Here is a 20,429-nt window from a genome sequence, read left to right on the forward strand (position 1 = left end):
TTCATGGGATGTGTTGAGGGGGAGCAGCACAAATATGAGTGCGGGGCCTTTGTTTGAGTTTCATGGTAACGTCAAGTTAGGGAGGCTTGGCTCAAGGTCAGGACGTCCAACACCACACTGGGGAATGGATCCAGGGGCTGCTGGGACCCACGTTGGCTCCTGCAGGTCTCCAGTTACAGAGTGGGAAGGATGGGCAGAATAAATGCTTTTGTGTCAAACTCCTTCTGTCTGTGACAGTCGATTTGAAAGTTGTCCTGGGATAGATCTAATAACTCAGAAAAGGTCTTCCATCATGTTAAAGAGTGGGTGCAAGATGTATGTGGGGCCAGGTGTGTGCTACTGCAGGAGAGGGCACTGGCATGGGCCTCCTGGTTGGCTGTGCTAGCCCCACCACTACAAGGAGCTGCAAGTTGGCTCAGACAGACAGAACAGCCCTTCCTCTTGTTCCCCTCCAGCAGTCCTGTACGGCACACTCTGCCCCAGGACATCCCCACCCCAAAGGTAGGAGGCTGAGCAAGGCTGTGGCATTGGTGCTGGGCTCTGCCTGCCTCATTTTCATGTGATTCCTTGGATAGGTTTGCTCTCTCCTGGCAGTGAAGCTATGGCAGCGCCCCTTCTCTGCCCTCCTGTCTGTTTCTGGTGGGATTGCTCCTACCACAGGCATGGCACAGGAGGAAGTATGGTCCAGCATGTGTCCCCAGGTGGCTCCACAGACAGCTCAGACCCAGCAATGCTCTCTGGTAAAACTCTCCAAGCCTTGTGGCATCAGAAACAGACAGAAATGTCACTGGACTTTCTCTGACATCAGTGTTGTCTCACCCTCCTGCCTTCCCTGTACCATTTTTCTGGCTCCAGCACAGTTTGATGACCCAACATCGAAGGAACAGGGGCAGCACCTCCTTTCCTGCATCTCCTTTGGTGGGGCAGCACGACATATATTTACACATGAAGGCAAACAGATGCAAATGTCTCATCTTGTGCCTGATTGGGGCAGAGTTCATTTTTCAGGCTGAAAAGTGCCTTTTGGGGATGATTTATAAGCCCAGCAGATCTGTTGGAGCTGGAAATTAGCCATTTTAATTGTCAGGCGGATAAAAGCAGGATTCCAGTGGCTGTCCCCCCAGCAATTTTTCATTCTTGGTCACAGGGATGAGATGGTATAAATCACTCCTTGTGGCCCTAATAATCTTTCTATAAATATCAGGGAAATTCATTTTTTGCTTGGGGAGAGGAGGTGTGGAGGGGGAGAAATTAGAGAAGATACTTTGCCTCTATGGCAGTGTTTAAAATCTGATTCCAAATTAATTTCCTTCTGCCTTTCACAGCCAGACGCCTTATTTGTCAAAGCTAAAGATATTTGAATAGTGGAGGTTTCTTCCTCTCCTCTTTAACATTCATTTTCCTAAGGGCCTGCCAGAGTGATGGAAGACAGTTCAGGAAACCAGACCATAGCCAGGGCTGTTCCCAGCCCTTCAGAGGAGAAGTAAGGCAGTGCCACAGACCTGGGGAGGAAGGGGTGAGGTGGGACATGGTGAAAGATGTATAGGAACATTCGGAACTTCTTTGCCTTTCATCCCCATTACAGAGTTGTAGAATCCCAGACTGGTTTGGGTTGAAAGGGATCTTAAAGCTTATCCTATTCCACCATCTCTCATGGGCAGGGACATCTTCCACTTGACCAGGTTGCTCCAAGCCCTGTCCAGCCTGGCCTTGCAGGGATGGGGCTTTGCTGTCATCTATCATGTTGGATCCTTCACTGCCCTTTTTTGGGGCAGGGGGATGGTGGCTGGGGTCTCTGACTCCTGCACTCATCCCAGCAGGATCCACATTTTGCCTTGCTTTGATGTCCTGCTGTTTGCAATAAGGATGTGAAGGGCAGTTTCCACAGGATTGAGGGGGGCAGATCTCAGCCCAGGGTCACTGGGATCAGGATTGTCTGAGGATGCCAGCTGGCTTGGCACTGAGTGTGTCACAACCCCCACACACCAGACATTTGTCCCTAAATCTGTGCCTAATGCCTTGGCCAGATTCCTCTCCAGAGAACCCCCTTCTCCAGCTGGGACTGGGCACATGTGCTACAGTACCTTACTGGACAGATATGGGATTTGAGCTGGAATTCCTACATCTGTTGATGACATCCTGGGGTCTGCCAGCTCCTAACATTCCCAACATTTAGCCCCACAGTATCTTGTGCCACAGCCACCACAAGGATAAAACTCCTCCTGGCACAGCACGGCCCACTTGTTTTTCCCTCTGTTTTCAAGGTTCTGAAGGACTTTTCTTCCCTCACCCCCTAACCCACAGCCTCGGACTGCTCTTTGCTCCTTGAAATGCAACAGTCCACACAGAACACATTAACATCTCTTACACACTGCAAATAGCAACTGCTCTGCCTAAACAGCAGAATAAGCAAGAGCAGGAGGGAAAGGGATCTGTCCCAGCAATTTATCAGATAAGGAGACAATCAGCATAATTCACCTTATTGATATGCAACTGCTGTGCAGGACACATAGATACCCATTTCAATAAAGTCAGTGCAATTAGAGGGATGGGAAAGGGGAGCCTGGTTGTGCTTCTGTGGGCAGGGAAGGGCACATAATCCACTTCGCCAAAGGCTGAGAGCTGGAGCATTGGTACCCTGTCCTGTGTGTGGATGGATGGAGAGGTGGACATGGAGGGTCAGACAGGTGGGGGCAGTGGCTCTTCAACCACATCCCTCCTACCCTCTTTGGGGAGGGCTGTCAGGCTCCTGAGCCACCAAGACCTTGGGTTTTGGTGGTGGTCCTTGGTGGATAGACCTTGGTCCTTGGACCATGTAAATCCATGGTCCTTGCATGAGGGTCCCCTTTTTGAGCCAAGTCCTGATTATTTCTTGGGCTGCGTCTCTCACCAGGCATCAGTGAGCAAAACTTCAAGTTGGGCTAAAATCTGTTCAGCTGCTCACAGGTTGTACATGCAGAGGGAGTTTGTTTGCAGCATCAGCAGCAGTGCCATGGCTACAGATCATGGTTCTGCTCTCTGGGAGTTGACACAAACCCATCCAGCATCCAGCCATGGGGGACCCCCAGGAGCACAGAATCTCCCAGGAAGGGTTTTTGTTAATAATCAAGTAGAAAAGAGGGCAGGCCCTCTTTCCTGTTGTCAGAGTGGGTGGATGAGCCTTTGGCAGAAATGCCACTCTCAAAGAGCTTCTTTGTTGAATATCCAGGGCTTTCAGGAGCTGTTCAGACATTTCTGTCTGAAGTTTGGAAACAGGCATCTTATCCTCTGGGTATTCTGGTTGCTCTGGCTGCTTTCCCTCCATTCTTGGGACCTTCAGTTTGGCTGTTCCCTTTAGATGGAAAATGGTGATGAGGGAGCAGGAACTGAGCAATTCCTAATTCCTGCTCCAGCAGCCCATTTGTACATGAAGATGGGCGTTTGTAGCCTGAGTGAGAACAGCCACCAAACACAGGTCTGATGTGTGTGGCTGAACAAGGATCTGGCCCTGGGTTAGATTTTACCCAGCTCTGCTTCAGCACGAAAATGGCCTTTTTCCTCTGGGCAAAGGAGAGGGACACTGCCACTGCTGGGACCCTTTCCCCTCCAGCCCCCAAAATGAAGGATAGGTGGGAACAGACGAAGGACTGCTGAGCTCTCTCGTGCCTCCTGTGGTACACAGCTGGTGGAAATGGATCTGGAGAGTCTGGTTAGCAATCTGGAAGCCAGTTAATTTTTTCCAGTTGGTGGGATTCATGCTGATGAACCAATCAGCAGATTTAATGTACCTTAAAACTTCCTTGTGGGCAACTTTAATCGAGCAATTAAAGCACCACAGCATTGCTAATTAAGAGGAGAAAATACCCAGCTTGGTAATTATGTGCTTGTGAATACAGTTTTGTATCCATGGACATTTATGAAGGAAGTCCCACAGCTGGTGGGCAAGGGGGGAGCAGATCTGTGTGAAAGGAGGGGAAACCCTATCCAGCTGCACCCCATGTTCTGTGCTGGGGGCAAAGCCTGGAACAGGAGCAGGGAAAGCCCTGGAAACACCTGAGGAGAAACATGCCAGGAGAAGGCACTGGATGGGGATTGGAGCAGCCTGGTCTACTGGAAGGTGTCCCAGCCATAGGTGGAATGAAATGGGCTTTAAGGTCCCTTCCAATCCAAACCATTTGGTGATTCCATGATTCTATGAGAATATCCTGTTATGGCAGCTCCAAGCAAACATCTTGGAAGATGTCTCAGTTTTCATGGAGTGGATTTCAAGAGGAATTTCTGTGCAAGTCCCAGCACACACATGGTAGGCCCAAGCCACAGCCTTACCTGCCTGCAGCATCCTCTGCCTGCTGTCTGGTACCAGGCTGCACCTGGTACCCAGAGCTGGTGGCACCAATGCCCCAGGTGTCCCACACAGAGGGTCTCTGCCATGAGTGTACCAAGACAAAGCTTCCAATGCAAGGAGCAGAAACAGTTCCAAAGTGGTGCTATGGGAGTTATGCAAAAGTCCTTTCTGTGATTCCAGGCAACAGAATCAAAAAAAGTTGGTGACTTATAAGATTTTCATTGTGGTTTGCAAGGCCATCAGGTGCTCTGTAAAATACAGGGAATACTTGCTGGTGAGATCATGTCACCTCCTGGTTATCCCAAAGCTCTGCATCCTCCCAAGAAAGAAAGAAAGAAGCCAGTTTGTCTTCCAAGATGCATAAGCTGTGACTATCTAGGAGCACAGAATCATAGAAAGGTTTGGGGTGGAAGGAACATTAAAGCTCATCTCCTTCCAAGCCCCTGCCATTGGCAGGGACACCTTCCACTGTCCCAGGCTGCTCCAAGCCCTGTCAAGCCTGGCCTGGGACACTTCCAGGGATGGGGCAGCCACAGCTGCTCTGGGCACCCTGTGCCAGGGCCTGCCCACCCTCACAGGGAAGAATTTCTCCCAATATACCATTTAAACCTGCTCTCTTTCTTTTTTTCATTAGGAAAGACTTTTTCCTGTAGAGGCTTATCCAGCCTTGGGGTGGGACCCTTGGATTCACACTTGTCTCGTACCAGGATCTCCAGCTCACTGTCACAGACCTGGCTTCAGGCTTGGAGCCCAGGGATGCTGGGCTGTGTGTGTGTAGCTAATTCAGCCCAGTGAGATCACTGGAGAAGGCAGGAGGCAGGACAGAGTGATCCCAGGATCTCCAGCATCACTCCCACCTCTAAAATGCAGTGGCTAATTGCATTTGCTTGGAAAACAAAACAAAGCAGAACCCCAGCAGAACCTGAACCCGTTCACTTATTTTTCTGCTAAGGAACAAACAAAAAGGATGGAGCTGCCTGCAGAGCACCACTGTATCTCACCAACACAACAATATAGGGTTTGTCCTTGGCTGAATATTTTGTGTGCCACTTTTCCTCTGAGTTTTCTGTGTTTCAGTGCTGACAGAAATGAAGGGTGAGAATGATAGTGAGCTGGAGTTCAGGGTAGTGATGGGGATTAATCAAATTTTATTTGTGCTTAGCAGGTCTCTGTGTCCCTCTGAGAAGTGGGGAGGAGCAGCTGGGCTATGATGGATGAGGACATTCACCAGTTTGGGAATGTGGGTTTTTTTCAGAGGATTTTTATTTTGAACTCTTCCATAAAACTTGGCTGCCTTTGGGTGGTGAACACAGGCTGTTCCTCTGGATTTCCAGTGTGCACGTGCCTGGGAAGCTGTTGTTGGGGAGTCAGGACACAGAACACAAGAAAGACCTGGAATTTTGCACCAGTCCTTACACTGGAGATAGTGTAGCACAGTACGGGGCAAGGACCTCAAATTCCCCACTGGCACATTCAGAGGTTTGGTGAGATGGCCTTGCATGGAGAAGATTCTCCTCATCCCACAGAGCAGGAGGGCCCTGCCAGAAACTTGTTCTGCCCTTGGCAGGACCTCCAGATGCCACTTATGACACTGTTTGTGTCAGGGCTTCTTCCCCTTCTGAAAACTGCTGCTGCTGCTGCCACTTCTGCAGGAAGGAGAAAGATCCAAAGGCTGGTGGAGCTCAGCAGAGGGGACCAAGGGCTGTGCTGGCCCTGGCATGTCTGGGCACCCTCATTTTACAGCTGAGCCCCTCTACACATCCACAGCCATATGGATGTGCTGAAAGGGCTCACATGCCCCCCAAACTGCACTCCAGCTCCTGCCAGAGATGGGATGAAGCTCTTGGTGTCCTGTGTGTCCTTTCCTCTTTCATGCCTTGCAATGGACACAGAGTTACCTCCAGCACTGTCACCCTTCAGGCGTGACACCCCTTCCTCTAGACAGCGTTTTCTGGGTTTGCTTCTGGTCTGGTGAAATCTGTGGGGTTTTTTCAGAAGCTTTGGATACTTCTGTCTAAAACTCTTTGACAAGACTGAGTTTGGGAAACAGCTTTTTTCTAATTCTGGCACTAGGCTGCCTGTTTCCATCCTACTCCAGCAAGCTGTAGCCTTTCCCTGGGTAAGCTTTATAAAAAAGCCTTTGCTCTGAGCATGTCAGGGTGTCTCACCTACACAAGTCTTCACAGCCTCACCTCCACTCCCACAGAGGGATGTCTGCACCAGGCAGCAGAGCAGCACTCATAGCAAACTGGGACTTGGGTGTTTCCTGCTTTTATTTTTCATTTTTTTAAGATGTAGGAAAGAGAAGAGTGTCAGGTGTGTGTCCAACAGTACTAAAATCAGGCTGAATGGGGATGTGAGCAATCTGGTCTAGTGGAAGGTGTCCCTGCCCATGGCAGGGCAGGGGAGCATGATGGTTTTTGAGGTTCCTTCCAAACCAAACCGCTCTGGGATTCTGGAATTCTATGCTAGAGGTGTGGTTCTAAGTGATTCTGACTCTAAGACCTGCTGATTTTTCTATGGCAGCATCATGCAGATTTCCAGTTTGGGATGCAGCCAGTCTGTGCAACTGCAGTTCTAGTTTTCCCAGCACTACAAGTGGAATTACTCCACTTGGAAGGCCAGGACCCTCCTAAATATAACTTGTTCTGGTGGCAGTGAAATCTGGGTATCACCAAGAAGGATGCAGGGTGTCCTTTGCTGTGTGTGCCATTTGCTGGGAGCCCCAAGCACAGGGTCTTTCTGGCTTTGCAAAGCTTTCATAGGTAAAAAATTCCTCTTGTTTCCCCCTCTGAAAGACTCGGGGGTACAATGGGGTGTGAAGTGGGTTAATTGTGGGAAGAAGGGCCAAGAAGTGGGGAAGTGATATGAGGTGGAGTCTGGGGCAATAGGAGACAAGTTCAGGGGTGTGTAGTGGTGAGATGGGTTGTATTGGGGATGGGAAGATCTGTGAACTGTGCAAAGGGGCTGCAAGGTGGTAGTGGGGCTGTGGACAGGCTAATGTGGTGCCCAGGGACCACAGGTGACCAGGGCTGAGGCAGAGTGGAGACAAGCAGCACAAGGAGGGTATGTGAGCACCAGCAGGCCCTAGGGCAAGGCATGACCTCTGGACCAGGAGATGACTTGAGAGCACCAGCCCAGCCAGGCCCCCAAACTCCCTCCAGGCCACAGAGCCTGGGCTGACCTGGGATTGCAGGGAAAGGGGAGCACAGCCCTGCTAAAACAGAAGATTTTGGGCAATGAGGCCAATGTGTCATTTTAAGACATGACTGAGAATAACTGGCTTCTGTTTCAGTGTCTGTGTCATATGGGAGCTGAGATTTGAGGCATCATGCTGAAACTGGATTGAAAGGAGGCTGGGATTTTCTGTGCTGGCTTGTGCAGCCTGGGGGGCTCTGGGACTGGTGCCTGTCTCTGGCTGTCACAGTGGCTGCGACACCTTTATTTCCATCTCTATCTCTTCCCAGCATGGCCAAAGGGAGATACATGGCTGCTCTTCTGCTGCTTGCAGATGCCCAGATCTGTTGAAGGGTCAGGAAGGGTGGCACCAGTGTCACAGAGCTGCCCCATGTCACCCTCAGCCATGCCCTCACCCTGCCCAGACCTCCTGGGCAGAGGACAGAGCCAGGAGAGACTGACATGAGGGCAGTGCTCGCATTTGCAGCCCTGCTGGAGCAGCCCTTGGTGGTCCCACCAGGGCCACCTGCAGAGCTCTGCTTCCAGGCAGCACTTGAGAGGGAGAGGAGCAGCTCATTCCCTGCTAGCGGATCCTTGACAGGTCCATCCATCATCTCCTGAGCTCTGCCAGCTTATTAGCAGATGTTGTCCTGTCCCCAGAGGATGGAGGGGGAGTGAAACAAATGGACCGAACTCCAGATGGCTGGCAGGGCCCTCCACGTTCACTGTTCCTGAGACAAACCTGCTGCTGCAGGGTCCTTTGGGCAGGTGACACATGACAGTGGGGCTGGTGGGCTGGGAAAACAGGCAAGGTGTGCAGTGCAGGGTGGGGGGATCAGTGCAAGCCCCACGGGATAGACCCAGACAGGTCTGGAGTGATCACAGGGCACTCACCTGTGCAATACAGGGCTAGAGATGTGCTCTGCCCAGCACAGGTTCAACACTGGGGTTTGTAGGCTCTGCTGGTGACACCAGGATCACCCGGGTGCCTGGGCTGCAGGAAGAATGCAGGTGTACAAGTCTTGGGCTGAGTGGCAGGTGAAGGGCTGCTCCTGTCCCACCGTGCATGTGAGATCAAACTGCAGGGACGGGCAGCTGGGGCTGGCACTGGGACATTGCAGCACTTCTGGTGGCTCACAAAGAGGCAGGACCTGAGATCCTCAGATTCAGAGCAAAGGAGTCTATCACATAAAATAATAGGAGTAAAAGAAACCCTCACCTTCCCCAGGGCTCCAGGGAGGGCACTTCTGGCAGGTGGCCATAGTTGACTGCCGTGAAAACAGCAGAACAACTACTCTGCACCTCTCTGCTGGATGGCTGCAGACTTGGGAGGCTTCTGTGTGTGTCACAACCACGGCTGTGGAGCCCAGTGTGTTTTAGACCTGGTGCATTTGATTGAATTTTTCCTACTGGTCACGGCTCTGCTGTTTGCTCTTCCCAGAGCTAACCTGAGAGGTCCTGGCCTTTCACATGTCACTGTCATGGCATGAGAGAGCTCAGTCCAGAGCAGGACATGCCTGGCATCCTGTACTGAAGGTGTCTCATACTATGTGCAGGTTGGAGCTGGTGCCCTCTCCCCTGAAGGCTTTGCACATGTCCTGCTTCCCTCAAAAGTGGGCACTGAGACACTCAGAGGTGCATGACCCCCTGAGCAGTGCCTGTCCCAGCACCAGGTGCTCCCCAGCCCTCCCTGCGTGCTCATGCTGTCCATGTGCTGGGAGCTGGCTCCTGATGGCTCTGCCCTGGTGCACAAATTCACCTGTAATTTGTCATTTAGTATAATTTTCCCCTTGAGTGCATCTAAAATAATTGTGACTCATTGCTACAGGTAATTAATGGGTTTTTTACAGCATTAAATGCTAAGTGATTACAATTGCTCCGTGCAAATCTGCTGTGCTTTGTGTTCCCATCCTTCCTGCTGCCTGTCTTTTCCTACCTGAGGTAGCACTGATTTCTCTGCCCTTAATTAAATAGCAGTGGAGGGAAGCACTCCAGTTCCTCTGGAGCCACGAGTGGCTGGTTGCTGCATGGGTAGAGATGATGGTTTGCAGGTCCAAGGGACATTCACACAAGTTAAAGGCAGCAGTTCCTGTCCTGCACCTGCCCAGCACTGACTGGGGCTGTCCCATTGCTCAGCTCCCATCCGTGCTCATGCAGTGTCTTCATCCCTTCCCACACAGGAAAACTGGGAAATTTTCTTTTTTATGATTTATTTTGGGAATTTGGTTCAGTTTTTTCCCACCATCTGGCTGCCCCCCAGATTTGTCCCCACATGAGAATAGGGTGTATCTGCGCTCACATGATGCAGACTGGAGGGTGCTGCATCAGGGGCCACTTGGCAAGGGCAGAGTCCTGAATTTCTTGGTATCCTCAGGACCAGTCAGCACCAGAGCCTGCCAAATGTCTCCGGCTATCCTTGGGAGGACATGAAATCCCCTGAAAATCTGCATCCCCCGTGTTGTCTCCTCTCCTGATGCACTTGAGGACGTGAAAGGTGCCAGAAGAGCTGAGGAACAAAACCAGCCCCAAGCTGCTGCAATTTCACATCTGCCTTCCCTTGCATCTCCAATTTTGGGCATTTCTACTCCTTGCCCTGATGCCCTTTGGGGAGTGCAGAAGCAGAAATTTAGGAACAAAGTCTGGAACTGCTGGTCTTTGCTGAACCAAGGTGTGACACCAGCCTGTGCCACCACCTCTGGCACATCCAGCACGTGCATCCTGCCAGTGGTATCACTGCTGCTGTTAACAGAGCATTTGGTGTAAAAGTGCCACAGAAACTGGTGACAGAGCCCAGAGAGGGACCAGCAAGTGCTCCCCACACCAGGGATACGTGACTGGAGCACTGCCTTCAGCTGCCATTACTAGAGTGGCTCAGTTATAAAAAGGCCCTTGTGTCACTGTACAGTGTGTGAGAGGTGGAATATGCTGGTAGCATCAGTCCAGGGAGATCTGTGGCAAGGAAAGGAGTGTTATTAATAAGAAAACAAATCAGCACCTTGAAACAGAACAAACAGCATGGAGGCACACAGCCCACTGAGGATGCTGGATCACAAAAAACCCTTTTACATGCCTGAAAGCAAAGATTGAGGCTGTACGCAAATCTGGCCACTGGAGGTAAAGATGAGAAAATGAAGGTATTACTACCTCAGTGGGAAAAACAGAGATGAGTCAGAGTCAGGAATAATCCTTGAATCACTAGAACTGGTCCTAAAAGTACCTCATGAGCACAGGGACCCAGACAGAGCCTGCTTTCCCTTATTTGGAATCTAAGTCTGCAGGAGAGGGCAGATCCTTCCACCCCCAGACAGATACCTGACGTGCCACATGTCCCTCTTGAAGAAATCGATTTTTAACGAGAGACAAGCTGTTTGTTTGTGTGACAAATGATCTACCTGAGGGGCTGCTGGGAGAAGGGGTAGGATGAAGCAGAGCAATGGGTGTGAGATGAGCTCCTGTATCAGGAGGAGGCAGAGGAACTGCAGGCAGGTTGTATTGTCAGAAAAAAACTTTTTTCCAAGGCTGTCTCATTTGGCCTGAATTTCCCTCTGCCTCCAGAGGGAGGGCAGCAGGCGTGCAGTGCCTTTTTGCTGTACTATGCAACCAGAGAGGCTCTTTCCCTATCCTTTTGTGTAAGAAAACTTATTGCTCTGTGTGGCAGCACCCCAGGGTCTTACAGAGGGACATGTACCACGTTCCAGATGTGGAAAATTTAATTTCTGAAACTTCCCACATAGATGCTTTTGGGAACCTGGGCATAGCCAGTGTTTGTGGCAATCACCATGAAGTGAGGATTGTGTTGTAAATTTGCCCCATAAATGGTATTTTGGAATAGTTGCCAATAGATTTCCAGTGCTTCCACAGTTTGATCCTTGCAATGCTCTCTGTCCTGAGGGCAGACAGTGCTGGACAGCAGGCACAGGGGCAAGAATACCTGGAGCTTTGCAGGCAGCTCCTGAACAGCAGAGGCACCCAAGTTTGTTTGTGAAGCAGAGGGGAACGGGTGTCAGGATGGCAGTAAGTGCAGCTGGGGGAACAGAAGCTTCCACAGAGCCCAGTTTCCAGACAAGCAGCTGGGGGGGACTCACCCAGGTGCAGGGGAGAAAGGCTGGTTTGCTGTGCACTATATGAGAGCAGAGATGAGCTTTGTGCTGGTGGGATCTGCTGAGCTGTGGGATGATCCTCATCCAGGCACATCCCTCTGACCTGTGCCCTTCTCCCTGCAGCCTGCCAGCTGGGATTTTACAAATCAGCCCCTGGGGACCAGCTGTGTGCCAAATGTCCCCTGCACAGCCACTCGGAGAGCCGGGCAGCTCGTGTGTGCCACTGTGACAGCAGCTTCTACCGCGCCGTGCAGGACCCCCCCTCGGCTGCCTGCACACGTGAGTACCCCCTGAGTATCCCCTGAGTGCCCCCTGAGTACCCCCTGAGTATCCCCTGAGTGCCCCCTGAGTATCCCCTGAGTGCCCCCTGGGTATCCCCTGAGTGCCCCCGAGTATCCCCTGAGTGCCTCCGAGTATCCCCTGAGTACCCCCTGAGTACCCCCTGAGTGCCCCCTGAGTGCCCCCTGAGTATCCCCTGAATATCCCCTGAGTGCCCCCTGGGTATCCCCTGAATATCCCCTGAGTGCCCCCTGGGTATCCCCTGAGTGCCCCCTGAGTACCCCCTGAGTACCCCCTGAGTATCCCCTGAGTGCCCCCTGAGTAGCCTCTGAGTACCCCCTAAGTGACCCTGGCTGTCCTGTGCCCACTGTGCTGCACTGGGGCAGTGTCACATCCTCGGACGCAGCTGCTGCTCCTGCCTGAGCCCAGCACTCTCCCCAGGCCCTGTACCTGCTGCCCAAGGTGCTCCACCAGCCCTACAACCCCAAGTATCTGTCTGGCATGTGAGCTGAGAGCCCTCCTTAGCTGCACTCCCTCACTGCCTCTGTGTCAGCCCCATCCTGCTGCTCTCCAAACGCCGCTGACCAGGGTCAGAGAGTCACAGAATCGTTAAGGTTGGAAAAGTCTCTGTGTTTGTCAAGTCCATATATCAGCCCAGCACCACCACCATCTCACCTCTAAACCATGCCCCCAAGTGCCACATCCACACATTTGTTTGAACACTTCCAGGGATGGTAACTCCACCATTTCCCTGGACAGCCTGTTCCAAAGCCTGACCGTCCTTTCTTTGAGGCAATTTTCTCTAATACCCAATCTAACCCTCTTGTGGTACAGCCTGAGGCCATTTCCTCTTATCCTGTCACTTGTTACCTGGGAGAAGTGATTGACTCCCACCCCAGCTTTCTTTTCCTAGAAGTGCACTGGGTGGTCAAACACCCCTAGGAAGCCATGGGGTCAGTGCAAGTGTTGCTGTGCTCTCCTCTGTGGGTGACACCAGGGTTTGTCATATGGTCTCAGCTCAGCTTTGCAATATGCTGCTTTGAGGGGCCCAGTGCTATTAAAAGAGGACAAGGACATCCCAGGGAGTGTCCTCCTTTCTGCAGTTGGTCCAGGAGGACAGACAGGTGTGGCATTGCTAGCTGAGGCCAGAGTGAAGGAGGGATAAGCAGCACTTGACTTGTATTTCCCTAAGGAATATCCACCCAAGTTTATTAGTCTGGCAAGGAAATGTGAGTTCACCTTTCCCTTTAGGTGAGCATATCCAGCTCATCCACTGTGGCTCTCCCCACAAATCTTCATGCCTCACCATTGCTTCCTGCTTCCCCCAGAACTAACACCAGCTCTTGCTGTCTGGCATTTGGCATCCTGATCCTGATGGTTTTACCTCCAGGGCATTTCACCCTGTGCCCTGCCTGTGTCTTTGCTGTCTCGTGTCCAGCACATTCGCTGCTCTGGGCAGTTCTGTGTCCCTTGCAGCAGTGTTTGTGAGCTCAGGTCCTGCTGCCCAAGGCACATCTCCATTTGATGTGGTCTCTGGTGTCGAGATGACCCCAAGGTGTTAGAAAGTCTCTTTTTCCCAGCCCCGAGACCAAAGAAGAAGACGGGATTCCTTGGCTCTCGTTCTCAAGGTTGTTTCTTTTTCCTTATCTATAACATTCTTTCTCTGACCTGCTGAGATTTGTCTGGCAGGTCAGTTTGTGGCACACTGACCGCCTCAGGGTGGTGTTATCTTTTTATACTAAAAACTACATGTACTTTATTTACAATAATTTTCCAATACCTATCCCCTATGTTAGACAGTCTGTCTCTACTCTAAACCAATCCAAAAGTGCCACCATCACAGCAGAAGATGGAGGCTAAGAAGAAGAAGGAGAAAGACAGAACACGCCCAGATTCCTCCATCTTTCCTCGTGAACCCCCATTCTAAAAACCCCAAAATTCTACTTTTCCACCCTGTGGAAAATTCACTATCATTCTACTCAAACTCTTGTGGCTTATACATCTTCATACAAAGTTGGTAGCTTTTTCCATGGGCTAAAATCAAAGGCACAGGTGTTTTTGACCCCATGCCAAGGTCTCTGAGGCCCCTGCCAGGGTCTCGAGTTCTCCAGGGTAGCCAGAGGAATGTCCTGGATTCCGACATCCATTGGTCCCACATTCCACCATTTCAATACTCCAGCAGCCCTTGCTCTGCCTGAATCCCCGCCTCTCTTGCAGGGCCCCCCTCTGCTCCGGTGAACCTGATCTCCAGTGTGAACGGCACCTCGGTGACGCTGGAGTGGGGCCCGCCGCTGGACAAGGGCGGCCGTGCAGATGTCGTGTACAACGTGCGGTGCCGGCGCTGCGCGGGCGCCGCGGGGCCGTGCGAGGCCTGCGGCAGCGGCATCCGCTTCGTGCCGCAGCAGATGAGCCTGGTGCAGGGAGCACTGACCGTCACCAACCTGCTGGCACACACCAACTACTCCTTCTGGGTGGAGGCCGTCAACGGCGTCTCCGACCTCAGCCTGGAGTCCAGGAGAGCCGCGGTGGCCAACATCACGACAAACCAGGCAGGTAGGAGGAGCAGACCCACCTCCAAACTTGGCCTGCGGGGTGATGCTGATGTTGCTCCATCATTGCTCCAGGGGGTGTCTGCAGGAGCCAGAACCTGCTCTAGCAGTGAGGGGCTGATTTGGTGATGGGCTTGGGACAGCCAAGAAATGGGTCCCATGTCCTCTATTGTGCTGGAGGTGGGTTCAGGGAACTGGAATGGGATGGGGATAAATTGCTGCCCAAGGTAACTCTTACCCTACTCTGCTTCTGCTTCATGGGGTCCTTTTCCCTTCTCCATTCCCTTCACTTCAGCTTGCAGACACTGTTGGAGGCTCCTTTTCTGCAAGAGACAGGGGACACAGAGAATACTTGTTTATTGACAGGAACACTAAGGAGAGTATGAATATTTCAGGCTGATCCTCCAGCCTTTTGTCCCTTCCCAAGGGCCAGGCAGCAGTTCATACTCTGCTCTTATCTCACACCAGTGCCAGGCCCTGGCAAATGACAGCAATGTTTGCTGGGAAAAGTCTCTCTTATGCACGTCTCACCTTTGCAAATCCCTCACTGCAAAATGATCTTTCCTCAGGAAATTCCTCTGAGCAGTGCTCTAGCCCAGGTAGGACAGGACTTTGTTCCATAGCATTTTTCAGTGGAGCACACTGTCAGCAGAGAGATCAGGGCAGGGACTGACCTTCGTTGTCAGTCCTCCCAGTTTGAATGAGCCCACAAGAACTTCCCATGATGCTGAGCCCCTTCTGGTCTTGTGGCAGAGGTACCAGTGGGAGAAACTTGGGAGCCTTGCTGATTAGTTCATGGCTGGCATGAGAACAAGTCCCTTCGTCACTAATGCCAGCCTGTAGCACTTCTGCAGCATGTGGAAATGGCTCAGTCCTGCTGGCTTGATCCCTCACAATCCCTCCAAGTGCTGATGAGCTGCCTCATCCTGATGTCTCAGACGGATATGCTCTCAGGAAGTGCTGAGTATTCCTATTTTGACCATTCAGTTGCAAAATGGATTCTGAGCAGGTGCTGTGAAAGCAGTGGGGTTGGGAATTTAGTAGTTCAGCTTCTGTGCTCCAGCTGCTGCATGTGGCAGAGCCCCCTGCCCTCCAGGGGGCTGAGGGACCCCAACACTGCATGGGGGGACCTCCTGGCTGCTGTCACCCTTGTCCCCCCAGCCCCAATGGCTGAGGCAGCTGCAGCACAGATTCCCTGGGCTGTTTGGAGAAAAGGCATTGCCCATGCTCATGCAGTTTAACTGATTCCCACCATCCCACCCTGTCCCATCTCCCCATCTGGTGCAGGGTGCTCTGTACCAGCAGCATTTTCTGCTTCTCAGAGGAGCCAGCCCCAAAGAGCTAAAATTGCTGCTGCAGTCCCTGTGGCCTCTTTTGGTCTCTGTGCTGCTCTGGCGACACCCCTGCACTGCAGCCATGGCCACTGCAGCTCTGTCTTCCCCAGAGCTGCCACGTCCCATTTTTCACCTGACAATGAAGCTCACAAGTGGGGCCCAAAACCTTCTCATGAGTCAGACCTTATGGCTGCACCTGGCCATCACAGCACCCACTACACTCTGGGGAAGTCCAAGTGGATATTTTCCCAGTAGGAAAAGAGGCTGGTGAGTTGGTTCCTTCAGCTGTGACAGCTACAGTTCAGGTATGCCTACAGGTACAAGAACAGATTCACAGGCTCCCAGCTCAGAACTGGGAAGATGACAAATATCCCAGGGCAGTAGAGCACCCCCAGGCACTTTTAGACTGCTGCTCAGACCCTGACCATGCTCATCATCTCCCCTTTCCCTCCTCCCCTGCCCTTCTCCCTTTACCACAGGTAGAACAAGAAGGGACTTCTTGTGCAGTAGGGATCTCCTGTTGTGAGCCGCTGGCCCATTGGCACCGGCACGAGCGGCAGTGGTGCCCGACCTTCCAGAAACGTCTCCAGTAACGGAGCTGCTCGCTTGGTGGCACAGGCACACACATACATGCACTGTCACTCCAGCACACACGCACAGTCACTCCAGCACACACACACAGTAACTGCAGCACACACAAACACACGCCATCACTCCAGCACACACACACACACACACCATCACTTCAGCACACACAGTAACTGCAGCACACACAAACACACACCATCACTTCAGCACACACAGTAACTGCAGCACACACAAACACACACCATCACTCCAGCACACACAGTAACTGCAGCACACACAAACACACACCATCACTCCAGCACACACACACACACACACCATCACTCCAGCACACACTTCACATAGCTATTCTAGAAACACCAATGACAAAGAAGTGGAAAGGGTCTTTGCATGGAGCTCTGAGGAGGAGATTTATTCCAGCCATGCATGAAGGGGTCCAGGAACAAAGATAAAAGAACAGTGGAGGGTCCAGGTTTAAATATGGGGGACAAAGAGGGCAAAACAGAGCATCAGGGCCAATGGGCTGAGGGCTCAGGGCAGTACGGAGGCAGGACAAGGGGTGGCAGCCAATAGGGTAAAGGGGGCTGGACACTGTGGCCATATGGGGCCAATGGGTAAAGCAGGGATGGAGAACATTCTAGGGCATATACATATAAGGAAAAAGGGGCGGAGAGGCCAACAGGCCAACCAGGGAGGTAGAACTGGGGTACATTTGCATACACAGCAAAGCATCCTGGAAGAGGCTTTGCTCAGTTGCCTTGTACAGCAGAGATTTTTCCAACTTAGGGTCTGTCCATCCAAGGAACTGTAATGGACCCTTTTTGTGTCGGCCCACCAGCCTCCACACTCTCCATGACCTGCAACCACACTGGTCCTTCTCCTTTCTGGCTCCAGATCACAGCTAATCACCTGTGTCCCCTCCTGCCTGTGCTGGGACAGGGCCCTCCTCTCTCATCTTCTCAGAGCTTCCTTACTCCATGGGAAAGAGACTGATGCAGCCAAAACAAGGAAAAGCCTGTTTGCAATCCCCATCACAGCACTCATCTCCACATGGCTTCAATTAAACCAGAAACCTGGTTTAAGTCAGGAGTCCTGTCTGGGCCTCTGGTTCCACCCTTCTCTGTTGCTGTCTCCTGCTGCCCCCCCTCAGCAGGCACCTAACCCCCTGTCTGGTCCCCAGCCCCATCACAGGTGGTGGTGGTGCATCAGGAGAGCACAGGCCAGAACAGTGTCACCTTGCTGTGGCAAGAGCCGGACCAGCCCAACGGCATCATCCTGGAGTATGAGATCAAGTACTATGAGAAGGTAACACTGAGCTTGTTTCTCAGAAAGCCCCTGCTATCAGCCAGCCTTGCACAAGGGGCTTCTTTGGAAGACCGTGTGGTTGCCGTGCTAATGCAGAGAAGGTTTTGTTGTTGATTTTCCCCAGGACAAGGAAATGCAGAGCTACTCAACTCTGAAATCCAAGAGCACCACTGCCACCATCTCTGGGCTCAAGCCTGCAACTCGCTACATTTTCCAGGTGCGGGCTCGCACCTCTGCCGGCTGCGGGAGGTTCAGTCAGACCGTGGAGGTGGAAACGGGGAAGCCAGGTGAGTGTGTGCAGGTGTGGGTGTGGGAAGTGTGGGGCAGGGAGCCTGGGGCTGGTGATGCCCTTCTCCATGGCCACTGTTCCTCTGCCACACAGGGAGGGGACCTGAAGGCACATCCCCCCAGTGTTTCAGCCTGCAGGGACTGCTTGAGGTTGCATTCCTGACATGTTTGGAACAAGAGGAAACAGACTCAAGTTGAAACAGGGTTCAGGTTGGATAATAGGAAATATTTCTTCACTGAAAGAAGATACTGGAACAGTCTGCCCAGGACAGTGGTAGAGAGACAGTGCCTGGAAGTGCTCGATTAATCTGTTGATATGGCACCTGGGGATATGTTTAAGTGATGGCCTTGGCCATGTTGAGTTAATCGTTGGACTCAATGATCTTAGAGGTCTTTTCCAACCTTAATGATTCTGTGATTCTATGCTTATACATTAGAAAGAAAAGGGAGGAAGGATGCAGCAGTTAGGCCAGGGAAGACCTGCAGAGGTCCTGAGGCTCCAGTCTCCTCTCTGTACCCGTTTGCTGTGTCACTATGGCTTTCTCAGATCTCTCCTTGACTTCCCCACATGTAAATAGTCCCTGTACACTGGGAGAGGCTCAAAACTGGGAATAGGTGGGACAGTGCTTCATCTTTGAAGGCCATTACTGCATTGTCAGCCCAAGACTTTGTCTTTGACGACCATGGGGTGGGTATGTGCCTGAGCTCAGCAGTGAATTCCAGCTCAGCCCCTTCCTACCCCGCTTTTTCCAGTGTCTCTCCGGTACCACACGATGACAATTGTCTGGATCTGCCTGTCACTCATCACTGGCCTTGTCACCTTGCTGGTGGTTCTGATCTGCAAGAAGAGGTAAGAGTTTTGTTGAGGATAGTGAGGTTTCCTGGAGGTCTCCAGCAGGGAAAGGAGGGAGGGGAGAACTTGAGCACAACTTTTCTCCTTTCAGTTTGTCCAGAGCATCTATAGGTCCAGGGTTAATAAGCAGCCAAGGGACTTCTTTTAAGGGTCACCACTTTCCCTGAGGCAGAGCCAGTCTCCAGATCTTCCCCTCATGCCAGCAGGCTGAATAGTAATAAATCAGTGTGTATATTATAATATATGATATACGGAATATCAGTAGCATGAGCAATAGCAATACCAGTACCAGAACCACTACCAGTACAAGAGGTGACTGGATGGACCGGTGGGCAGGTCAGGGGTGGAGAGATCTTTTCTACAGCAGACAGATCCAAGGGAGACTGTGTGCTTTGTATGAGCATGCTGAACCAGGCACGTGGAGCTCACATGCTTTTAGCACTGCCAAGCCTTGGAGAGCACCTGGAGAGTACCAAAGTGTCAGTCCAGTGAGATGCAGGGATGCAGCTGATGATGCAGCCAAGTGTTTTCTCTGCCTGCCCACAGCCCCAGCATGCACTGCCTTCTACCCTGCTTTTGGAATGCTTGTGGGAGTGAGGGATGGGGGCTTCTATTCTGACCCTTGTCCTCTTGTGGCAGGCACTGTGGGTACAGCAAGGCTTTCCAGGACTCTGATGAGGAGAAGATGCATTATCAGAATGGGCAAGGTAGGACACTCTCTGGGAAGAACTCCAGCCCCATGGATGGACAGAGATGGACTGTTACCCCCTGACAGTGCTGTGGTTTCCAGGGGGAAGGTCTTTGTATCTTGCCTCCTTCTGGGAACGTGTCTTAGGAGACTTGAGTGGGCGATCTGATCTCAGGGGCATCCTGGTAACGGGGTTGAATGTTGAACACTGTGCACTGAGAGTGCAGCAGGATCATGCCAGAGAGCAGCAGGCCAGGGGCAGGAGTGGGGGAGTGGGACAATCATGTGGAGAACACCTGGGCAGCCAGGTCCTGAACTGCTCTGAGGACCCTGCTGCACCAAAGCGTGACTTAGGGTTCCTTGTGCTGCATCTCAATGGCTCCTCAGCCTGTCCTGCCCCTGCCCACCCTCTGCCCTGTGGCTGGTGTCCCTCCTCCCAGCAGGGCTGCCTGAGAGTGCTGATCTCCTCTCTCCACTTTGCAACCCGGCAGTGAAGTTCCCTGAGTCCAAGTTCTATGTGGACCCCCACACATACGAGGACCCCTGCCAAGCTGTGCATGAGTTCACCCGTGAAATAGAGGCCTCCCGGATCAAGATTGAGAAGGTCATCGGGTCTGGTGAGTGCTGGTGCCCAGCTGCCCCTTGGCTTGGTGTCTGTTCAGGGAAATCCATACTCTGAGGTTGAGCCATGCCCCTGGCCTGCTGGGATCAGAGCCGTGCTCAGCGGGGCTTCATCTGCTCTTGAGCCTTGTGAGATCAAAACCTTGGACAGAGTGGGGGTTTGGGGGAGTGAAATAAACCCTTTGGAGCAGCCTGGTGCAGGGGGTTGCTTGTCAGCAGGTGTGGGACTGGTGGCTCAGGCTGACACAGCAGATGGCTCAGCCTGTCCCCATGGGTGTCCCAACATGCACCCATGAAAAAACCTGGGTGACAAGATGCAAATG

At 52.1% G+C, this 20,429-nt stretch overlaps 1 protein-coding gene across 1 annotated transcript in view; it reads left to right on the plus strand.

Moving 5' to 3' along the window:
* EPHA8 (EPH receptor A8) overlaps window positions 1-20,429 on the plus strand; it is a 54,456-nt gene that overhangs the window by 23,333 nt on the left and 10,694 nt on the right. Inside the window, exons 4-10 of the mRNA XM_066563794.1 lie at window positions 11,725-11,880; window positions 14,098-14,433; window positions 17,532-17,656; window positions 17,781-17,943; window positions 18,698-18,794; window positions 19,437-19,504; window positions 19,977-20,102. Coding sequence (XP_066419891.1) covers window positions 11,725-11,880; window positions 14,098-14,433; window positions 17,532-17,656; window positions 17,781-17,943; window positions 18,698-18,794; window positions 19,437-19,504; window positions 19,977-20,102 — 1,071 coding nt within the window. The remainder of the gene's footprint in view (window positions 1-11,724; window positions 11,881-14,097; window positions 14,434-17,531; window positions 17,657-17,780; window positions 17,944-18,697; window positions 18,795-19,436; window positions 19,505-19,976; window positions 20,103-20,429) is intronic.

This window comes from Molothrus aeneus, chromosome 21 (assembly GCF_037042795.1).
Source record: "Molothrus aeneus isolate 106 chromosome 21, BPBGC_Maene_1.0, whole genome shotgun sequence".
Taxonomy (NCBI): Eukaryota; Metazoa; Chordata; class Aves; order Passeriformes; family Icteridae; genus Molothrus; species Molothrus aeneus.